The sequence below is a fragment of the Choloepus didactylus genome, chromosome 16 (genome assembly GCF_015220235.1).
Source record: "Choloepus didactylus isolate mChoDid1 chromosome 16, mChoDid1.pri, whole genome shotgun sequence".
Taxonomy (NCBI): Eukaryota; Metazoa; Chordata; class Mammalia; order Pilosa; family Megalonychidae; genus Choloepus; species Choloepus didactylus.
The window spans coordinates 346,896-368,807 of NC_051322.1; the positions used below are offsets into that span (position 1 = coordinate 346,896).

Here is a 21,912-nt window from a genome sequence, read left to right on the forward strand (position 1 = left end):
AAATGAAACAAAATAAAGTTTCTCAACTGTTGAGAAGTCACTGTGGAGGTTATTCTTATGCATTATATAGATATCCCTTTTTAGTTTTCAATGTATTAGAATAGTTATAGGGAAATACCTGAAACTGATGAACTGCAACCCAGTATTCTTGATTTTTGAAGACGACTGTACAACTTTACAGCTTATATGGTGTGACCACGTGATTGTGAGAACCTTGTGGCTCATAGTCCCTTTTTCTGGTGTATGGACAGATGAGTAGAAAAAAGGGGACAAAAAGTAAATGAATAATGGAGGTGGTGGTTATGAGATGTTTTGGGTGTTTTTTTTTTACTTTTATTTTTATTTTTATTCTTATTTTTATTTTATTTTTTTTTTTTGGAGTAATGAAAATGTTATAAAATTGATTGTGGTGATGAATGCAAAACTATATGATGACACTGTGAACAAATGATTGTACACTTTGGATGATTTTATGGTATGTTAATATATCTCAATAAAATTGCATAAAAAAAAATTCACTGAGCCCCCGGCTCTCGTCCTGGTGCTTTCCCCTGTCCACTCCATCACTCCCCACAACTCTTGAAGTGAAGCAGACACTTCTGTCACCCCCACTTCACAGATGAGGAAACAGGCACAGGTTAAGCAAGGTATAAGTGGCAGATACAGGATTCGAACCCAGGGACTGTGATTTAAGAGTCCAAATGCTAGGAGACCGCTGCTGGACTCCACGTCTTGCGTGGGTGGAGACTTGGGTAACTCAGCTCCAGGGTTCTCTTTTCATCCCCGAAATCCCTGCTTCTGCCCCTATCAGTTGTGCTTCTTCCCGCGCCTCCTTAAAGCCTGCGTTTCCCCCTCACCAGCCCAATGGCTGACCACTTTTCCGGAACTGACCTCTGTGCAGGAGACATCCGCGTCTAGCTCCGGGCCTTCCTCCCGGCCCCGGGGGCCTCTCGGGCAGAGAGCCGCTCCGCGCCCTGGGCCCCGCCGCCCTCCTCGGCAGGGAGGCTGGCACTGAGGCCGGGCAGGCCCGGGCGGCCCTCGTTGGTCAGCCGGAGGGACACAGGCCGAGGCCGCGCCGCAGGGCGCAAAGTTCCGCATTCGGGACCTTCCCGGGGCGCGGCACCGAGGCCCGGCGATCCTGGAAGGCTTCCCAGGGGAGCGACCTCCAGGATGAGGCTGGAAGGGCGAGGAGGGGCGCCAGGGCAGTGGCAGGAAGGAGGGGCGGGGATCCCCCCTAAGGAAGCAGCAGCTTGAACGAAGTCGCAGGCACCGAGAGGGCGCGGCCGCCCCAGCGCGTGCAGGGAGGGGCCGGGCGGGGTTCGGGCAGGGGTCCCCGGGGCGCTGGGGAGGGGAGCGGACCCCGTCCGGGGCTGTGGCGGCCTCCCCAGGTGGGCGCGCCGGGGGCCCAGGCTGCAGAGGCGCACGTGCACGTCGGGGAAGCGCTGCCTCGGGCTTCTCCGCGCGGCCCCGCAGACGGACAGACCTCCACTTGCCGCTCCCAGGCGGGCGCCGGCCCCTGGTGACTGAGACCCGGCCTGTGCACCCCGCGCGCAGGGTCACCGACCCCCGGAAGGCACACCTTCCACCGCCAAACTCCTTAAGACGGAAGCCGGGCCGGGTGTGGCGGGCCCGGGGAGGTCGCCGCCCGTCTGAGCCTGCGAGCAGATGGGCGCTCCTGGCAGCCCCTGCGTCCACGGAACCAGGGCTTTTACTGCACGAACCTCTGCCAGCCAAGCCTCCTCAGCCCTGTATTTTATAGTTAATATTTTAAATCCCAAACACAGGAAATTACATGTATCCCTGTTAAATTTCATTTGGTTGATTATGGTTCTTCATTTCAACCTGAGAAGGCAATTTTGAATTTTTATGTTGTCATCTATTATGCATTATTCTTTCCAGTGCTACATTCTACATATTTGGGTAATCTTCAGTTCAGTATGGAGCAAATTCTGGAAGAGGGCATTTTCAGAAACAGATTTCTACACCACGCAGTAGACTGGCACTGGATACGAGGCAAGAAGAGAGTGGGTGAAAGGCTTTTCTCAGTCCCATGAAGTCAGATGTAGCAATTAGGTTATCTCCTATCTCACCCTAAAGTTTGATATGCCATAGATTTGACTGTGATTTTTATATATTCTTTAAATAAAATAAAACTCTTAAGTTCATTTAACTAAATCTAAGGTGAACTAGGAAGCAGTTCTTTGTATTATGGAAGTCCTCAATTTAATTTTCTATGTTTCTTTTCATATCAAGGATATAATTAACCCTTACAATGTGCCCAGCTCTGCATTCTGGTTGCTAATTTGACAATATTAATGTCATTTGCCCACCCAAGTAAAATTTGCCCAAGGAGTAAATGTAATACCGTCTTTTATCACTTGTTTTAAAGCACTTGACAAGAAACGCAGAAATTAATCAACGTGATCAATCTTTCACTATCAGCAGCTTTTGAGTCCTGTCTGCGAAACATGCTATCAAGATTGTTTCAGACTCCTGCTTTTGAACTTAAACTTATGTTCTTTATACTATTGGTCCAAATACTTTCTCTGCGACAACCAGTCACTTTGCCACTGTAGCATAAAACAGGCATAGATAACACAAATGAATTTACCTGGCTATGCTCCAATAAAACGCTACACAAACAGGCAGCCAGCCCAAGGCCTACAGTTTGCTCTCCCTTAGTCTGGACCCCAGAGCTCTCCTGCTAACCGCTGGTAGTCATGTAGCATGAGTCAGACATAAACCTTTCTTGTTTTAAGTGGGTGAGATTTGGGGAATGTTTGTTACTGCACCATCTCCTCACCTATCCTGACCGATACAATAATTTAACCAGATGTCCACCAGCCTCCTTTTTGATTGGCTGCCAAAAAATCCAAAGCTAATGATTTGGCTCACAGTAGAATAAAGGTTTAGTCTCCAGGTATGTTATACATTTTTAAGCCTAGTTCTTGGTTCTTTCTTTCTCTCTCCTTTTAAGCTATCATGTAGTGTTTATCAATCATTAAAAATTCTTACAGCCATTCTGGAACAATAAAGAGTAAAGACAGATAAAATGTCCTGGGTATGAAAAAAAAATCTTGTTTTCTATAATTTGATGACATATACAGAGCTTAACCTGGAGCACAAATGAAAAGAAGAAAAAAGAAGAAAAGCTCAAGTCAGCACCTTGCTCCAGCAGCTCCCACACTTCTGTTTCCTGGCTGTGTCTCTGTCCCAGCACCCCAGCTGGCGCCGGTGTGCGCCCCGGAGCCTCGCTGCCTCAGGTCACTCCTCTGCGTTTTGGATCTAGGTGCTTCTCACAGGGTGTGAGCCTGGGATTGACGGCACCGCCCGTTTCCGGGCAGGCCCGGGTGGGAGCTGTGCGTGGCTGCTACTGCGGGGCCGTGCAGGACCCACGGGCCCACAGAGAGGACGTTCGCGCATTCACTGGCTATGGGGGTTGCAGGGGCTGAGAGCAACACCCTTCTTCCTGAAACAGTTCAAAAACTTGCGGTAAACCTCCCTGAAAGTCATCTTGCAAGTTTCCTTGCTTTAATTAAATAGCACACATTTTTCTGATTATCTGAACTTTATTACTATTACTTTTATTGTTTCCAGGCTGATGATCCTTAGGAAATGGGGATGCCCCAAACCCCATGCCCAACAGAATGTCTCTGAATCAGATTTTAAGAATTCTCAACATTTTAGTTCATTTCCTTCTGATTTCCAGGTCAAGAAATGCATGTGATGGTCACATAATGCATCTAAATAAACCCTGATTATAGAAGTCATTTTTACCCTGCAGTACTCAGAACAAAACCTTGAGTTGCCTGAGCTGAATAACTGACCCTCTTTCAATCACAGATAGAGTCTGAAGGTCTGCACCTTTCTTGAGTCTGCTGTGGGAAGGTGGTGAGAAAAGAGTGGTTCCCTGAGTCCTGCTGCAGACAAGGGCAGGTAGCTCCGATGTGCTTTCCTCTTGTTAGACCCCAAGACAGCCCTTCATCTGGGGCACAGACGAGAGGGGGAACCATGCGGCTTATTCCAGCAGAAGGAGGGTGGCTGTAGACATCAGTGAACCGAAAGGTAAAAGGTGCAACAAGGGCACTTGTCCCCGTTTGCCAATGCTACCATTTGCAAAATACCAGAAGTGGATTGGCTTTTATAAAGGGGGTTATTTGGTTGCAAAGTTACAGTCTGAAGGCCATGAAAATGTCCAAATTAAGGCATCAACACAAGTGCACCTTCACTGAGGGAAGGCCAATGGCGTCTGGAAAACCTCTGTTAGCTGGGAAGGCCCGTGGCTGACATGTGCTGATCCCAGGTTGTGTTCCAGCTCCACTCTCACTCCTGTGCGTTCTTCAAAGTGTCTCTCTTGGCTGCAGCATCTGGGCCTGCGTGGTGCTTTTTAAAGAACTCCAGTAAAACTAGTCCAGACCCATGCTGAGTACGTGGGGCCACACTTCCATGGAAACATTCAGAGGTCACACCCTAATCAAAGGTGTCACTCACATGTGGATGGGTCACATCTCCATGAAAAAAACCTAATCCCAATATCCCACAAGATTGGATTAAAAGATCATGACTTCTTCTTGAGGGACATAATATATCCAAACTGGCACAGTGCGGAAGCTGCAGAGCCACTCACTGCCATGAGCAGGAACCACCCCCAGGATGGGGGGAAGAAGGCAGAGGCCCAGAGTGTTGGACTTCAGAGGTATGGAGGGGCCTGCAGCATGGGGACTCAGGCCCCTGACCCCCGGGGGGGCTGGAGTGTCACTGGGACACTCAGAGGCTGAGGGCCGAAAAGCCACACACGAGGTCCAGCTACTGGAACCAACTCTGGCGTGGGGAGGGGGCGACGCTGCTCCTCCTCTCGCCTCCTGGACCTCGTGCTGGTCTGAAGGGCCCAGCTTCAAAACACGGTGTGTGGGAGGAGGATTATGGAAGATGGCAGAGTGGGGCCAAAGCCACTGTCGAACTGGCAGCAACTGGCTGCGTCAACCATTCTGGAACTCAGAAGTCCAGTGGAACACTGTGCAGCATCCAAGGAAGAGGTGGAAGAACAGGCTGCTAAGCCGTGGTAAATATGCAGCTCCAGGCTGCAGCTACCTGCCTCATCCCCAGTTGCAGGAGACAGCAGCAGGAACTGCAGCCAGGGCTCTTGGTGCAGCTTGTGGATGCCAGTGTGAGGGGCAAGGACACAGTCTCCAAACTGCAGGGGTGCAAGGAACGTTGCTGATCAGTGCTGACTGGCTACTGCAGCTGACTGGGAGCCAGCTCTGAGATTGCCCTTGTTCCAACCCCTAAATAAAAGCAGCAGAGGAGTTTAAATAGGCAGTACCTTTTCTTTTCTTTTTTTATTTTCCATCCCGTTTGGAAGCAAAAGTAATTTGTAAAAATCACAGGATGATGGCCAAGACCTCAGCAATAAACCTAGCAATCCCAGAGGGGGAGGAGAGGCATATTTCCAGGGTTATAACAACATAATACTCAGAATGTCAAGTTCTCAACAAAAAATTACAAAATACACAAAGAAATAGGAAAGTGAATGCTGCCGGGATGCAAAACACCAGAAATGGATAGGCTTTTATAAAGGGGGTTTATGTGGTTACAAAGTTGCAGTCTTAAGGCCATAAAGTGTCCAAGGTAAGTCATCAGCAATCGGGTACCTTCACTGGAGGATGGACAATGGTGTCCGGAAAACCTCTGTTAGCTGGGAAGGCACATGGCTGGCATCTGCTCAAAAGTTCTGGGTTCAAAATGGCTTTCTCCCAGGAAGTTCCTCTCTAAGCAGCAGCTCCTGCTCAAAATGTCACTCTCAGCTGCTCTCGGGGTGTTTTTCCTCTCTTAGCTTCTCCAGAGCAAAATCTGCTTTCAGTGGCCGTCTTCAAACTGTCTCTCATCTGCAGCTCCTGTGCTTTCTTCAAAGTGTCCCTCTCGGCTGTAGCAAGCTCGCTCCTTCTGTCTGAGCTTATACAGGGCTCCAGTAAAGTAATCAAGGCCCATGCTGAATGGGCAGGACCACACCTCCATGGGAATTATCCAGAGTTATCACCCACAGTTGGGTGGGACACATTTCCATGGAAAACAACCTAATCCAAACATTCCAACTTAATCCCCACTAACATGTCTGCCCCACAAGATTGCATCAAAGAATATGGGTTGTTCTGGGGGACATAATACATTCAAACCGGCACATTATGGCCCATTCACAGGAAAAAAAGAATTTTCCAGCAAATATCACTGAGGAAGATTAAACATTGGAACTACTAGTCAAAAACTTTAAATCAGCTGTCTGAAATATGTTCAGTGAGCTAAAGAATCCATATACAAAGAACTAAAGGAAATTAGGAAAATGTTGTCTGAACAAAATAAAGAGATGTAAACTATAAAAAGGGATCAAACAGAAAGTTTGGAACTGCAAAGTATAGTAATTGAAAGGAAAAATTCATTAGACAGATTCAACAACAGATTTGAACAGGCAGAAGAAAGGATATGCAAACCTGAAGGTAAATAAATAGAAATTATCCAGTGTGAGGAGCAGAAATTAAAAATAATGAGAAAATGAACAAAGCCTTAGGGACTTGTGGACACCATCAAGCATACAAACAAACACATGCATCATCAGAGTCATAGAACAAGTGAAAGAGAAAGGGGCAGAAAAGTTTATGAAGAAATAATAGCCCCAATTCGCAAACCTGATAAAACACATGAATATACACATCCAGGAAATTCAGTGAACTCCAAGCAGGACAGAGTCTAAGAGAGTTACATGAAGACACAATCTGGCAAAATTGTCAAAACCCAAAGGCAAAGAGAGAATTTTTAAAGCACCAAGACAAGCAACTTGTCACATACGAGGGATACTCGATAAAATAGCAGAATTCTCATCAGAAACCATGGAGGCCAGAAGACAGTGGGATGACATATTTAAAGTCCTTTAGGAAAAAACTGTCAACCAAGAATTCTATATTTGGCAAAATTATCTTTCAATAAAGGAAGGAGAAATTGATATTTACAGATAAACAAAAGCTGAAAGATTTCACGACTAAAAGAACTGCCCTACAAGAAATGCTAAAGGGAGACCCTCAGGCTGAAATAAAAGGACACTAAAGGGTAACTTGAAGCCATAAGAGAAATAAAAGAACATTGGCAAAGGTAACTACATAGGAAAATATTAAAATCCTGTATTACTATATTTTTGGTTTGTAAATGTTTTTTTCCCCTTATGACTTAATAGGCAAATGTGTAAAATGACATTTTAAATGTGTTAGTGGGTATACATTTATAAAGATATAATGAGACAATAACAATATAAAGGGAGAGAAAGGACAGAGATATAGGATTAGAGTTTGTATACTACTAAAACTAAGTTGGTACTAATCAAAGTAGGCTGTTACTGATTTAAGATTTTAACTGTAATTACAAATATAACCACTAAGAAAATAAATTTAAAATAGAGAAAAGGAAAGGGGAAAGTAATCAAAACACTACAAAAAAAAGCAACTAAGTACAAAAAGGCAGTAATAGAGTAGTGAGGAACAAAAAGTATATAAGATACACAGAAAACAAATTGCTAAGTGGCAGAAGTAATTCTTCTCAGTTATTACCTTAAATGTCAGTGGATTAAACTTCTCTATAAAAAGGCAGAGAATGGTAGATTGGATGAAAAAGCATGCTCTGACTAGAAGAGATTCACTTTAGATGAAAGTAAAAAGGGTGGGAAAAGATATTTCATGCAAACAGTAGTCAAAAGAGATCCAGAGTGGCTTTATTATTGTCATACAAAATAGACCTTAAGTCAAAAAGATTATAAGAGACAAGGAAGGATATTAAATAACCATAAAAGTTTCAATCCATCAAGATTAATGATTACAAACATATATGTGCCTCACAACAGAGCACCAAAGATATGAAGCAAAAATTGACATAATTAAAGGGAGAAATAGATAGTTCTATATTAATGGCTGAAAGATTCTCCACTTTCAATAATTGACAGAACATTGAAACAGAAGATCAATAAAAAATAGAGAACTTGAACAACACTATTAACCAGTTCAACCTAATGGACAAAGAACACTCCATTCAACAACTGCAGGATATACATCCTTCTCAAGTGCATCAGGGGTTAATGGATCATTTTCCAGGACAATGTGATAAGTCACAAATGAAGTCTTAATAATTTTTAAAAGACTAACATTATACCAAGTATCTTCTCTGAACACAATAGAATGAAGGTAGAATTCAATAAAAGAAAGAAAACTTGAAAATTCACAAACACATGGAAATTAAACAATATATTCTTTAAAAATCAATGGGTCAAAGAAGAAATAAAAAGAGATTAGAAAATACTCAGAGATGAATGAAAAAGAAAATATAGTATACCAAAACTTATGGGATGCCATGAAGGCAGTGCTAAGAGAAAAATTTAAACCTTTAAATGCCTATGTTAAAAAAGAAGAAGTCAATATACCAAAGCATAGTAAGTATGAGAGGGGGATATAAGGGAGGGGGATATGGGATTCTTGGTAGTGGTATTGTTGTCTCACCTTACTATTGTATTGTATGATACTTTATTTTTATTATATTTTTTATTATTCATTAAAAAATTTTTTTTCATAGTAATCAATATGTTCAAGTACTGAATGTGGTGATAAATGGACAACTGTATGATGATACCATGAACAACTGATTGTATACTGTGGATAATTATATGGTATGTGAATACAGCTCTATTAAATTGTATGGAAAATATAAACAGGGATAAAAGTGCTGGAGAAAACATGGAGAGAGTGATGCATGTATTTATTGTTGATGAGGAGGCAGAATGGTGCAGCCTTTCTGGAGGACAGTGGGGAGGTTCCACACGAAGCTAAGCATGTGGGGCCATAAGGTCCTGCGACCTCATTAGGGGGCATTTACTTGGAGGATCTGAGAGCAGGGACATGGATGGACATTTGCACACTGGTGTTTATGGAGAGAGTACCCACGATTTGCAATGGGTGGAGGTGGCCTAAGGGTACATCTACTGAGGAACAGAATGGTGAACTGTTGTGTGTGCATACAATGGAATATTGAGCAACTATGAGAAGGAGTGAAGCTGTGAGATACCCAATGAGGTGAATGGATCCTGTGGACAGCATTTTGAGTGAACTACACCAGAAACAAAGGCAAACACTACAATGCCTCACCAATATGGACTAACTACAATGTGTAAACTCAGAATTGAATCTTAGAGCACAGCTTATCAGGGGAACGATTTTTGTGATGGTCCCTAGATTGTAAGCTCTTACAGCAGTCACATCTATTCCTGAATTGTAATAGCTATCTCCAGATTCCAAGATGCTGATCCCTTTATATATAACCTGATCCCTGGAACACTGGGTATCTGTGTGACACCTGAAACTCAGAGCTAGAACTCGGCAGATATGAATGCCAGTATTAGCACATACAGTAACTGTTACAAAACCTGAAAAAGAATCCAGACTTCAACTGTAATGAAGCAGATGTGGTTAGGACTAGGGCAAATCGGGCCAATGGGTAAAGGACAATACCGATGGCATTTTAAAACTTCAAATTCCATGTGAGTCCAAGGGAAGAGATGTTTAGTTAGTGCAAGATCTATATTTCCTAAACAATCTAACTCACAGTTTGCTCAAATACCATAATTACATGGAACTTTTAATAGGAAGTGAGACCTGGTAGGTTTGCATAGGTTAGTGTCAAATACGACACATCCCAAAATAATTGGGACAGAGAATAAAAATATATATGCAGGACCTCCCTGAGGACCTGGGGAAAATGCAGAGGTGTTGGACTTCCTCACTTGGGTTGTTGCTGACGTTCTCACAAACATTGAGGACTGGTGGTTTGATGTGCCGAGCCCTCTCTCACAGAACTTGCCCTTATGAAGCTCGTTACTGCAAAGGAGAGGTTAACCTGCTTATAATTGTGCCTAAGAGTCTCCCCCAGTACCTCTTTGTTGCTCAGATGTGGCCATCTCTCTCTAGCTAAGCCAACTTGGAGGGTGAACTCACTGCCCTCCCCTCATGTGGGATCCAACTCCCAGGGGTGTAAATTTCCCTGGCAAGGCGGGATATTGCGGGATACTGATCACGTGCTTCGACTTGGCGGGCCTGGGCTGGGGGACCTGATCAGCCCCTGGGGAGGGTGGTGGGCACGGGCGACAGCGCCCTCCACTGCCCCCCAGGCCTGGGAAAGTGGAGCCGGAGGCAGGCCCCATTTCCTCACCCAAAATACCACCGTTAGGGGAGGCTTGCCGGAGGGAACCGCCTTTTCCCCACCCCCTTATCTTGCCCCTGACACTCCCCATTGCCAGAGCAACTCCCCCACCGTCAGTGCGCATGCGCAGTTACTAGAATAACTCCCGCCCCTTGTCTATCAACCTCCGCCCCCTCTCCGAACCAATCCAAGCCTTCGACCTCTACAGCTACCCCGCCCTCTAATCGCCCAATATAAGCTTGTGCTCTCGCCTAATAAAACTCTCTCTTAGTTTTCATCTGTTACCTTAAAAGAACCGTGTCCTGCCTGTTCTTTTTCGCCGCCCTCCACACCTTGCACGCCCCCCCCGCCGGGGATCTGGCCAAGTCCCCCGCCTCGCCCTCGCCTCCGGAAAAGAGCCCCCGCCGCCGGTACCCTCAGAGCAAGCCTGGGAGCCTAGGATTTAGCAACCGGCCGCCACCCCCCCCCAGTCGAATCAACTGCGACCGCAGGATATGACTCCAGGGGATGAATCTGGACCTGACATCATGGGATTGAGAACATCTTCTTGACCAAAAGGGAGATGCGAAATGAAACGAAATAAAGTTTCAGTGGCTGAGAGATTACAAATGGAGTCGAGAGGTCACTCTGGTGGGCATTCTTATGCATCATATAGATAACCATTTTTAGGTTTTAATGCATTCGAATAGCTAGAAGAAAATACCTGAAACTATCAAACTGTTACCCAGTAGCCTCGACTCTTGAAGAGGACTGTATAGCAATGTAGCTTACAAGGGGTGACAGTACGATTGTGAAAGCCTTATGGATCACACTCCCTTTATCTAGCGTACGGATGGATGAGTAGAAAAATGGGGACAAAAAACTAAATGAAAAATAGGGTGGGGGGATGATTTCGGTGTTCTCTTTTACTTTTATTTTTTATTCTTATTTTCATTTTTTTTGGTACAAGGAAAATGTTCAAAAAATAGATTGGAGTGATGAATGCACAACAATATGATGCTATGGTGAAGAACTGACTGTACACTCTGGATGACTGTATGGTATGTGAATATATCTCAATAAAATTGAATAAAAAAAAGAAGGAAGATCACAGATTGATAACAAATTCTACACCTGGAGAAACTAGAAAAAGAACAAACTAAATCCAAAGATATAGAAGGAAGGAAACGATAAAGATTAGAATGGAGATAAATGAATAGACAATGGAAAAAGAATAGAATCAATGAAACCGAAAGTTGGCTCTTTGCAAAGATCAGTAAAATTGATAAACTTTTAGCTAGACTGGAAAAGAAAAGAGAAAGGATGCAAATAAAAATTAGAAATCAAAGAGAGGCATTACTACTGACCTTACAGAAAGAAAAAGGATTCTAAGAGGATACTAAGAACAACTGTATGCCAACAAATTAGATAACTCAGATGAAATGTACAAATTCCTAGAAACACACCAACTATGTAAACTAACTCAAGAGGAAATAGATGATTTCAACAGATTAATACAAGTAAAGAGACTGAAACTGTAATCAAAAATCTCCCAATAAAGAGGATGCAGGACCAAATGGCTTCACTGATGAATTTTACCAAACATTCCAAGAAGAATTAACAACAATCCTGCTCAAACTCTTCCCAAAAAGTAAAGAGGAGGTAATATTCCCTAACTCATTCTAAGAGGCAAACATCACCCTCATATACCAAAGCCAGATAAAGACACCACAAGAAAAGAAACTTACAGACCACTATCCCTCATGAATATAGATGCAAAAATCTTCAACAAAATACTAGCTAACTGGATCCAACAACCAGCAGAAGAATTGTACACCTCATCAGTCGGGATTTATCTCAGGTGTATTAGTCATGGTTCTCCAGGAAAACAGAAATGACAGGAGATGCCGATGTCTATGTCTATCTATACCTATACACATATACGTATGCATGTTGAGATTTATTATAGGAACTGGCTCATGTGACTGTGGGGATTGGCAAACCTGAATTCTGTAGGGCAGGACATAAGTTGGGAACTCTGATGAAGGCTTCAATGAGTTCCCCAGGAGCGCTGGCTGGCTGAAGTAGAGATAGAAATTCTTCATTCTGATTGCTGAAATCATCAGTTCTCCCTTTAAGTCCTTCAACTGATTGGATGAGATTTCTCTCACTGCTGAAGGCAAACTCCTTTGTTAACTGTAGATGTAATCAGCTACAGATGCAATCAGATGACTAATGAAATATTCTCACAGTACCAAGTCAGTGCTTACTTGACCAAACAACTGGTCTCCATAACTTAATGAAACTGACACATGAAGTTAACCATCACAACATTTATGCAAGAGTGATTCGATATAAGAATATCAATTAATGTAATACACCACATTAATAGCACAAAGGAAAAAAAAAATCACATGATCATCTCAATTGACCCAAAAAAAGTGTCTGGCAAAATTCAGCACCCTTCCTGATACAAACACTCAGAAAACTAGGAATAGAAGGAAACATCCTTAATATGATAAAGGGCATATATGAATAACTCATAGCTAACATCATACGCAATGGGGAAAGACTGAAAGCTTCCCCCTAAGATCAGGAACAAGACAAGGATGCCCAGTGCCAGCACTGTTATTCAGCATTGTGCTAGAAGTGCTACCAGAGCAACTGGGCAGGAAGAAGAAATAAAAGGTACCCAGACTGGAGAGGAAGAAACGAAACTATCAGTATTCACAGATGCATTATTTCTATACATATAATATACATATAATAATGTATTATATTATACATTATATTTATTAATAATGTATACATAGAAATATATACATTATTTCTATATATGAAATCTCATATATAGAAAGTTAATAGAGCTGATAAATTCATACAAGTTGCAGGGTATAAGATCAACACACAAAAATCAGCTGTGTTTCTATATTTCAGTAATGAACAATCCTAGAAGGAAATTAAGAACACAACCCCACTTAAAAGAACATCTAAGAGAATAAAATATATAGCAATAAATGTAACCAAGGTCGTGAAAAACACACTGAAAACTAGAAAACACTACTGAAAGAAATGAAAGAAGACCTAAATAAATGGAAAGACATTTTGTGTTCATGGATTGGAGACTTAGTATTGTTAAGATGTCAATATTATACAAAGTGCTCTACAGAGACAGTGCAATCCCTATGGAAATTCCAGCAGCCTTCTTTTCAGAAATGGAAAAGCCAATCCTCAAATTCATATGGAAATGCAAGAGGCCCTGAATAGCCAAAACAATCTTGCAAAAGAAAAACAGAGTTGAAGGACTCACACTTCCCAATTTCAACACTTTATACAAAGCCACAGTAACCTGAACAGTGTGGTCCTGGCATAAGGTATATAGATAAATGGGGTAGAACCGAGAGTCCAGAAAGATGTCCACACATCTGTGGCCAGTTCCCTGATGTGGGTGCCAAGTCCATTTAAAGGGGCAAGAACAGTCACTTCAACTAATGGTGCTGGGAAAACGGAAGAATAAAGTTGGACCTCTGCCTTTTACTATATACAAAAATTAACTCAAAATGGATCAACAACATAAATATAGCTCTTAGAAAAAACAACCACAAAGCTCCTAGAAGCAAGCATAGGGTAAATCTTCAAGGTGTATTATTTAGCAATAGATTCTTAGATAAGAAACCAAAAGCATGAGCAACAAGAACAAAAATAGACAAACTGGACTTCATTAAAATTTAAAACTTTTGTGCATCACAGGACATTATCAGGAAAGTAAAAAGACAATCTACAAAATGGAAGAAACTATATATTTGATAAAGGTTTAATATCCAGAATACATAAAGGCCTCCTATAACTCAACAACAAAAACACGAACAACCCAATTAAAAAATGGGCAAAGGACTTGGACAGACATTTCTCCGAAGATGATATACAAATGGCCAAGAAAGCACATGAAAAGATCCTCAGCATCATCAGTCATAAAGGAAATGCAAATCAAAACCAGGAGATACCACTACACACCTAGTAGGATGGTTATTTAAAAACGGAAAACTACAAGTGTTGGTGATGATGTGAAGAAACTGGAGTCTTTGTGCACTGCTTGTGGGAATGTAAAATGGTGCAGTTGCTGGGGAAGGCAGTTTGGCAGTTCCTCAGAAAGTTAAACATAGGATTACCATATGACTCAGCAATTCTATTTCTAGGTACGTAACCAAAGGAACAGAAAGCAAGGATTCAGATACTTGTACACCAATGTCCACAGAAACATTATTCACAATAGCCAAAAGGTGGAAACAACCCAAGTGTCCATCAGTGGATGAATGGATAAGCAAAATGTGGTATTATCCAAACAACAGAATGATATTCAGCCATTAAAAGGAATGAAGTTCTTACACATGCTACAACATGGACGAACCTTGAAAACATGCTGAATGAGAGAAGCCAGCCACAAAAAGACGACTACTGTATGTTCCCACGAACATGAATTTTCTAGAATCAGCAAACAGAGGCAGAAAGTGTATTAGAGGTTCTGGGAGTTGAGGGGAGGGGAGGCTCGGGAGGGATGGCCTCCCGGGTGCAGGGCTGCTGTTTGGGATGAAGAAAATGTTCTGAGAACGGCAGTGGGGATGATCACAGAACACTGTGGATGCAGTTAATGCCACTGAATTGTAAACTTAAAAACAGTTAAGACGGTAAATTCTATGTTATCTCTATTTTACCACACTAAAAAATGCTAAACAACAAAACAAAACAAACAAACAAAAACCCAGACATTAACCAGGCCAGACTACAGACATAGTGGGGTTTGTTCCAGGCTCTGCGTGAGCAGTGGTCAACCCCACGGGGGAGACCTGGGGCACATTCCTTATTTTTTATTTTGTTTTGTTTCTGGTGAGGAAAGCAGGGCATGAAATTATACATTCATAGAGGGAAGTGGATAGAAGATGATTAAATGTCGAGACCAGGGATGGTGCTGACAAACTGGCCTTCGGAGACATGCGAGCGAGGCGCCCTGTCACCCCGGGCCCGGGTGACACTCCGCAGTGGGTCATCGACCCCCGGGGCCGCCTGAGCACCCAGCTCTGCCGAGGGACTCGACTAACCCATGGCCTCGACGCTCACAAACTTTTCTCATTCGCTTAATTCCCGCAGAGGACTTAGGTCACACAGGAAGTTCAAAGTCATTGCGTCCTGGTGATGAGTCCTCTGCACACCTGCCAACGCTCACCCAACTGCGCAGCTCAGCGAATGTTATGGTCTGTCAGTTACACCTCCGGGAGCTGGTGAACCAAACCCGCGGATCCAACGGGGGGGACCTGCAGGCGGCCGCCATCAGGCTGAAACCCGCCATCAGGCCTCCTCCAGTCTGCCTGGCAGAGCCCCGCAGGCACGTCCGGGGGCCCCGACAGGTAGTGCCCCCCGCCCTGGGTCGGCCAGGGGCTGTGAAATGCAGCAGGGTCCCCTCATTCTTGGGGGAGCCCCCAGACGTGGTGCCCTGGAGGTAAAGCTGGCCTGGGAGGGGGCAGCCAGCGGCAGGGGCCAGCTTCTGTGACTTGCCATCCAGAGCATCCCACTTTTCATGAGGGGGGACAGAGGGGCCCCCTAGAGAAGCCCTCGCCCACAGCCTGGGGCAGAATCCTGACTCGGCTGGAAGGTGGGCTAACTGTCCATCACAAGACCCTGACGCTAAACGCAGTAGTTTGGACAGAGAAATTTAGAGTTCTGCAATGAGAAGTATTAAGCTTTCCAAATACATAGATCTGGAGCAGATTAGGGGCTGTGAGGGGCTGGGGTGGATGCAGGAATGGGGAGGGGTCACCTGGTGGGTACTCGGCTTCCATCTGGGGAGACGCAACTCAGTTCTGGTAAAGGATGGCAGTGATGGTGGCCCTATGCTGTCAGTGTAATCAATGTCACCGAGTAGTACACGACATGGTGAAAATGGGAAATTTTGTTTTGTATATGTCACTGCAATGCAAGCTCTTGTCCATCATTACTCAAACTCATGTATTCAGTGCTGAGAACTCGACAGGATCTGCGGACTTTCACAAACTGCCATCAGCCTAAAAGACAGCTGTAGCTGTTGACTTAACAAGGTTTGGGGGAATAAAAGGGGAGACAGCCTTTCTTCCTGGGAAGGCCCCTCTCGGCTCTGGATCCCTGGGGGTTCAGCCCCGGAGCGGGTGTCACCTGAAGACCACGCCTCTCCTCCTTTGATGCTAACGATACCTGTCTTTAGTGAGCATTTAAGATACCAGGACACTAAGATGACGCTTGTCATGTGCCACCCTAATTCTCCCAGTAACACCGAAAGGGGGGCTCCTTCCCCGGTGGAGCTCAAAGGCCCGCTCATGTCCCCTCAGCAGACTCGTGGCCAGTGGGAATTTTAGAACCCGGCAGCTGGGAGTGGCGAACAGAAAAATAAACGAGGAGGTATGGCTTATGTCTTCTCTTCTAATAAACAGTAAAGTGAGTCTTGGCCCCAGAGGTGATTCTAAAATTCAGCACAACAGACACTTTGCAGCTTGTGCCTCAGAATCAACACGCTCCCTCCCAGGAAGGGGAAGACAGGCTTGTTAACACCCAATGGCACTTCTTAAAAGCAAGTCCTGGCTGATCAGGACATGAGGGAAGATGGAAACAAGGAGCACGCACAGGTCACTGGAGCTCCAGGTGACGCCTCTCACAACGCCATGGCAACAGTGTGTACGGACAAGGGCATTGCCATGGCGAGGGGTGGTCAGCCTGTCCCCTGCCTGGGTGAGCAGAGGGTTCCAGGGACATCGGGTGGCAAAGGGGCAGAGGGCACAGTGCGGCACGGGGCTGATCCCCGTGGATGGCCTCGTGGGCTTCCCCGGGGGGCAGGCGAGTAGCTGGACCGGTCGCAGGCCCCTGTGGGTCCTTGCGGTCTGAGGACAGTGGGGAAGAAGGCGCAGCCACGCCGAGTGCCTGGGCACTGCTCACGCACCGGGGTCCACGTGGTGATTCCTGAGGAGGGCGTGCGGTGGTCTCGGTCTGTGCCCCGACCAGCATGCTGCCTGCAGGCAAGTCCTCCACTGGGGAAGGACGAGGCGGCCACCGGAACTCCCGGCTTCAGAAAGGCCAAAGGTCAAGACAGAACGGAGGAGGAAGGCCCAGAAGAGAATCAGACGCGAAGACCCAGGAGAAGAGGCCCCCACTCCTCCCCCAGCCCCTCGTTCTTTCCACGTCTCTGTGTTTGTACATGGAGATGTGGGAAGGATGAGTGTCCCTCAGGGACTGGCCAGAACGAGACTGAGCCCAGGCAGCGCCCACCTTCCCCAGTGCCTTGTTTCAGGAGGCGCCAGGTCTGGGTGGAAGGGCTGCCTGAAGCAGTCAGAGCACCTATCCTGGGACGCCGCAGCCACTGGGCAGCCCAGAGTGGGGGTCCAAGGCCTCTGCCCCGCTGGGGCCTCTGCCCCCTGGTCTCCTCCAGCCCTGGCTGCCGTCCTGAGGCTCTGCACTCGGTGCTCTGTGCCCCTCTTCTGCCACCTCGTCCTGCAGGCTGAGATGCTGCTTTGCTATTTTCATTTCTGTGAGTGTTTGTAACAAGATTATTTCTAAAATCATTTTTCCAAAAGTTACACAGTGTTGGAGAGTAAACAAAAGTAACTTTCTAAGTCGTCCACCTGTAGGAAATCAAGCTTAAAGACATGGAAAAGCTGCAAAGATTTTAATTGTATGAAATGTCTCACTTCGTCCTTTACCAGCACCCTTCTTCAGAGACCTGAGGTTACAAATGTTTTCTATCCAGAACACTAAAACCTGACTCTTCTTCCAGGCAGAGCTCGCATTCTCTGGAAACAGGGCACAGGCTGGAGCATAGCAGGGCCATGGGCTCCCCACTGGCGGACCCAGCGCTCTGTCTGCACGTGCTCCTGCTTCCCAACGCTCACCGGACAAAGGCGCTGTCGTCCCCCAGATCCTCGTCACTCGCCACCCCCAGCAGGTAATCCTTGGGGGAGAGGTCGTCATCTGCGAAGGGCTTGGCTTTCTTCTTCCTCTTTTTCATCTGCTTTGTCTGCTCAGCCAGCTGCTCCTGCTCCAAACCTGGCCACACAGGGCTTGCACCCCCAAGCCCCTTCTCTTTCTTCCTTTTGTATTCCATGATCTGCCTGTTGAGTGCCTCATGGTCGATTCCGCTTATACTCAAGGGCTCGGCGGGCTCCCTGGCATCGGACGGGGGCAGAGCATCCAGGGCCCCAGGCTCCCTGAGAGAGGAGAGAGAAGTTCACTCACCCACGCCGAGCTCAGGGCCAATGCCCAGCGAGGTCACTGCCCGCCGACCAGCACCCACACTGCCTCACCCCAGTGCATTCACGAACAGAGAACAGGAGGGAGAAGGAGGAAGGGGCTCTGGCTTGGGCGCCAGCTCAACTCTGCCACACTCCTGGGGAGTCTGTGTGATATGCCCAGCACAGCTCCAGTGCAGCACCCTGTCAGGGCATCAAGCGCACTTTCCTGTCTGTTTTTACTAAACAGCTAAGCAACCAGAATCACGGGCAGGGAGAAGAACAAGACTGCTCTCCGCACACAAACGAGATTGGGCCACTCCCCCTGGCTCTGCTCTGCAAGGGCCAAGGTCCCCCCACCCCAGCTGTGTCTGTCAGGCCCCTGGACTTGCCCCCACGACCCCAACCGTCTCTGGTCTTCTCTCCCACTCCTCTGCCTCGCTCCCACAGCCAGGAAGGCCTCCTTGCTGATCCAGAACATTCCAGGCAAGCTGCTGCTCTGGGGATAACACAGACCACTGGGCCCAGGCTGCTTCCAACTTGGATGGTCAGAGCTGGGCCCCAGACCTGCATTTCTACCAGGGGCCCATGCGGCGCTGGTGCAGCCGGTCGGGGACCCCACGCTGGCAACCTCTGCCTGGGGTGGGTCCCCCAGGTATCCCAGCGTGACCTCAAGGCTCATCCCCTACTCCGAGTCTTTGCCCCTATGCCCCTTTCTCACAGAGGCCTACCCTGACCATGGGATTTAAATCCGCAACGCTGCACACCACCCACCTGCCGGCAGTCCTGGTCTCCAACCTTGCTGCACATCACCTGGCACAGGGTTAATCTCTCTACCAACTTTCCTGCTGACTGCCTGCTCCCCACCCAGGAAAAGGGTGCTCCTCAGAGACAGGGGTGCTGTTGGCTCTGTTCACCGGTGCATCCTACATGCTACACCAGGATCTGCACACAGGAGGTGCCTAATGAAGGTGCGCTGCGGGACTGAAGAGGATGAAGGGTACACGGGAGACGATGCCCACACCTTCAGTGGGGTGGACACGTCCTGGGGCTGTGGAGGCACTGACTGCTACACTGACCCGTCAACGGGGAGCCGTGAAAACGTGAGTTACAGCTCATGAAGCTGTTAAACCCAATACAGCATCAGCCTCAAAGAGCGAGTCACTAGCCACAAAAGCAAAACTACTTTTTAATGAGGAAGTCAGTTCATTAAATATTTCTTATGCCCTTCACAAAATTAAAACTTAAAAAGATTTTTCACTTCCATAAAATAATGGAAAATAATATAATAAAATAGAATAATACATGTGGCAAAAGGCTAATGTCTTCACTATTTAAAAAGTTCATTCAATTGATTTAATAAACACAAAGGGTTCAATATTTAAGGACAGAGATATGCAAAAGAAGAAACTTTTTTTAAAAAATTATGACTTTAAGTGAGACTATGTACCTCAAAAAAATACAAATTAAAATAATAACTAGAAAATACTTTTATCTATAAATTTACTAAAGGTTAAAAACCATAATATCTAATACTGACTTTTTTAATGGTGCTTAATACAACTCTTTGGAAAGCAATTTGGCAACATATACCAAAAGCCTAATTCAAAAAGTCTGGGCTTTTAACACTATTCAAACAGTGAGTCCTCAATCAAAACATGGACTTTAATTAATAGCACAATTATAAAAATGTGCTGTCATCAACTGTAACGAGTCTTCCACACCAGTGCAAGGTGTTGGTGGTGGAGTGGCATATGGGATTCCCGACTTAATGCATGGTTTTGTTCTGTAACCCCACAACTGCCCTAAAAAAAAAAAAAAAAAAAAAAAGCCTGTGCTTGTAACACAGTAATTGCACTTCTGGAGGGTCTCCTGGGTATACATCTCTCTCTCTCTCTCTCTCTCTCTCACACACACACACACACACACACAGTGACCCTGACAACACCAACACCACTAACACCTGCAGAGGCTGCTGTGTGCCAGGGCCTGCCCTGAGCAATTCATCAGTCCTCATTCACCCAACCCCCACAAACCTCTACAGACAGACGGATGGACAGATGGCCACACAAAGATGGCAAGTGATGAGTGAAGCCGGGCCAGCCGCTCAGGCAGCCTCAAGCCCCTACTTGGGCTTTTGCTCTTCAGAAAGATGTTTAACACAGGGTTACGTATAATTTCAAGAACCCGACATAACTCAAGCACCATACTATTTTAAGCCATTAAAATAATGTTTATCAAGAATATGGAAAAATATTTATAATACAAAAAAGCAGAATACAAAATTGTTGCCCATCAGGATAATTACTTTGAGTTTAAATAAAAACCCAACCAAACTCTTTATGAAGAAAATAAAGCTCAAAGGAAATGTGCGGAAATGTAAAAATGGCTATATTCAGAGATAGGATTGCATCTTTTCCCAAGTTTTACATTTTACAATTTTTCAGTAGGCATGTATAATTTTATTATAATTATAAAAACAAAAGAGATTTTAACATGGATAGTAAACTAAAATGAACAAATGTTCTAGCTTTCCCTCTCTCATATGGTTCTTTTGGGGCTGTATCTTCAAACATATCAATAAAACCAACAAACACACTAAAAGTATATTTTGAAAAGAAGAATGAAGTACATATCACCTGAAATCATTTTGTATAAAGTCTCCTTTTTCATCGGGGGGTCCAAAATCAGCAATTGCCAGTAACCGGTCAATCTGAAAAGAAATAACAGGTAAAATGGTAGGCCTTATTTCTTTGCCATCTGCATTTCAAGCCAAGCTCTAGCTTAACACCAGCATCATACTCTTCTGTATTGGCTCAACTGTGAATCTTTTACTTTACTTACCCTCCCTTAACCCTTCCCAAATATTGGAGCCAATCCAACCAGCCTGTGCTTTCAAACACCTTATGAAACATTTCACATTTTCTGTGATGAACTGAAGCATTTTAAAAACTACATTTAAAACTTGTAAATGTCTGTCAAATTAAATAATCAATGTTTACTGGTTTCTAAAGTAATTTTGCAAAATGTTTCCATTTTGCCACTGAATTACACTACCCAGCAAGGTAGTGTAAAATTATCAACCCAGAAGTTAGGAAGCCTGGCATTTGTTCCAATCAAAGCCTACAGGTAGATGCAAGCCTGAAACTAACAATGAAAATCTCTGTCCGATGCCACCAACCTCTTAGGGACCCGAGAAGGTGCCACTCTATGCTCTGCCAGCGTGATGTGACACACCTGCGCTGCACTCACCGGCTCCCGTGCCGCCCCGACCAGGCAGGGCCCCACCCAGACCTCCCCAGCAGCAATGCCTGACCCGGTGCAGCCCTAGAGCTCGGACCCCAAACCTGAGACTGCCATTCCCAGGGCAACACAAAGCATCATCACCAACATCAGACTCATGCTCAGGAAAAACGTCTGGCATAAAACATCATCTCTCCCAGAAGCATTTTGGCATGTCTGCATA

At 45.3% G+C, this 21,912-nt stretch overlaps 1 protein-coding gene across 1 annotated transcript in view; it reads right to left on the reverse strand.

Annotated features, from left to right (window-relative positions):
• Positions 1 to 17,870: 17,870 nt before the first annotated feature.
• The window catches only part of RBFA (ribosome binding factor A), a 28,893-nt gene continuing 24,851 nt past the window's right edge, over positions 17,871 to 21,912 (reverse strand). Inside the window, exons 6-7 of the mRNA XM_037805682.1 lie at positions 21,086 to 21,159; positions 17,871 to 18,425 (exon numbers count right to left, since the gene is read on the reverse strand). Of these exons, the coding sequence (XP_037661610.1) occupies positions 18,107 to 18,425; positions 21,086 to 21,159 (393 nt within the window). The 3' untranslated portion in view covers positions 17,871 to 18,106. The remainder of the gene's footprint in view (positions 18,426 to 21,085; positions 21,160 to 21,912) is intronic.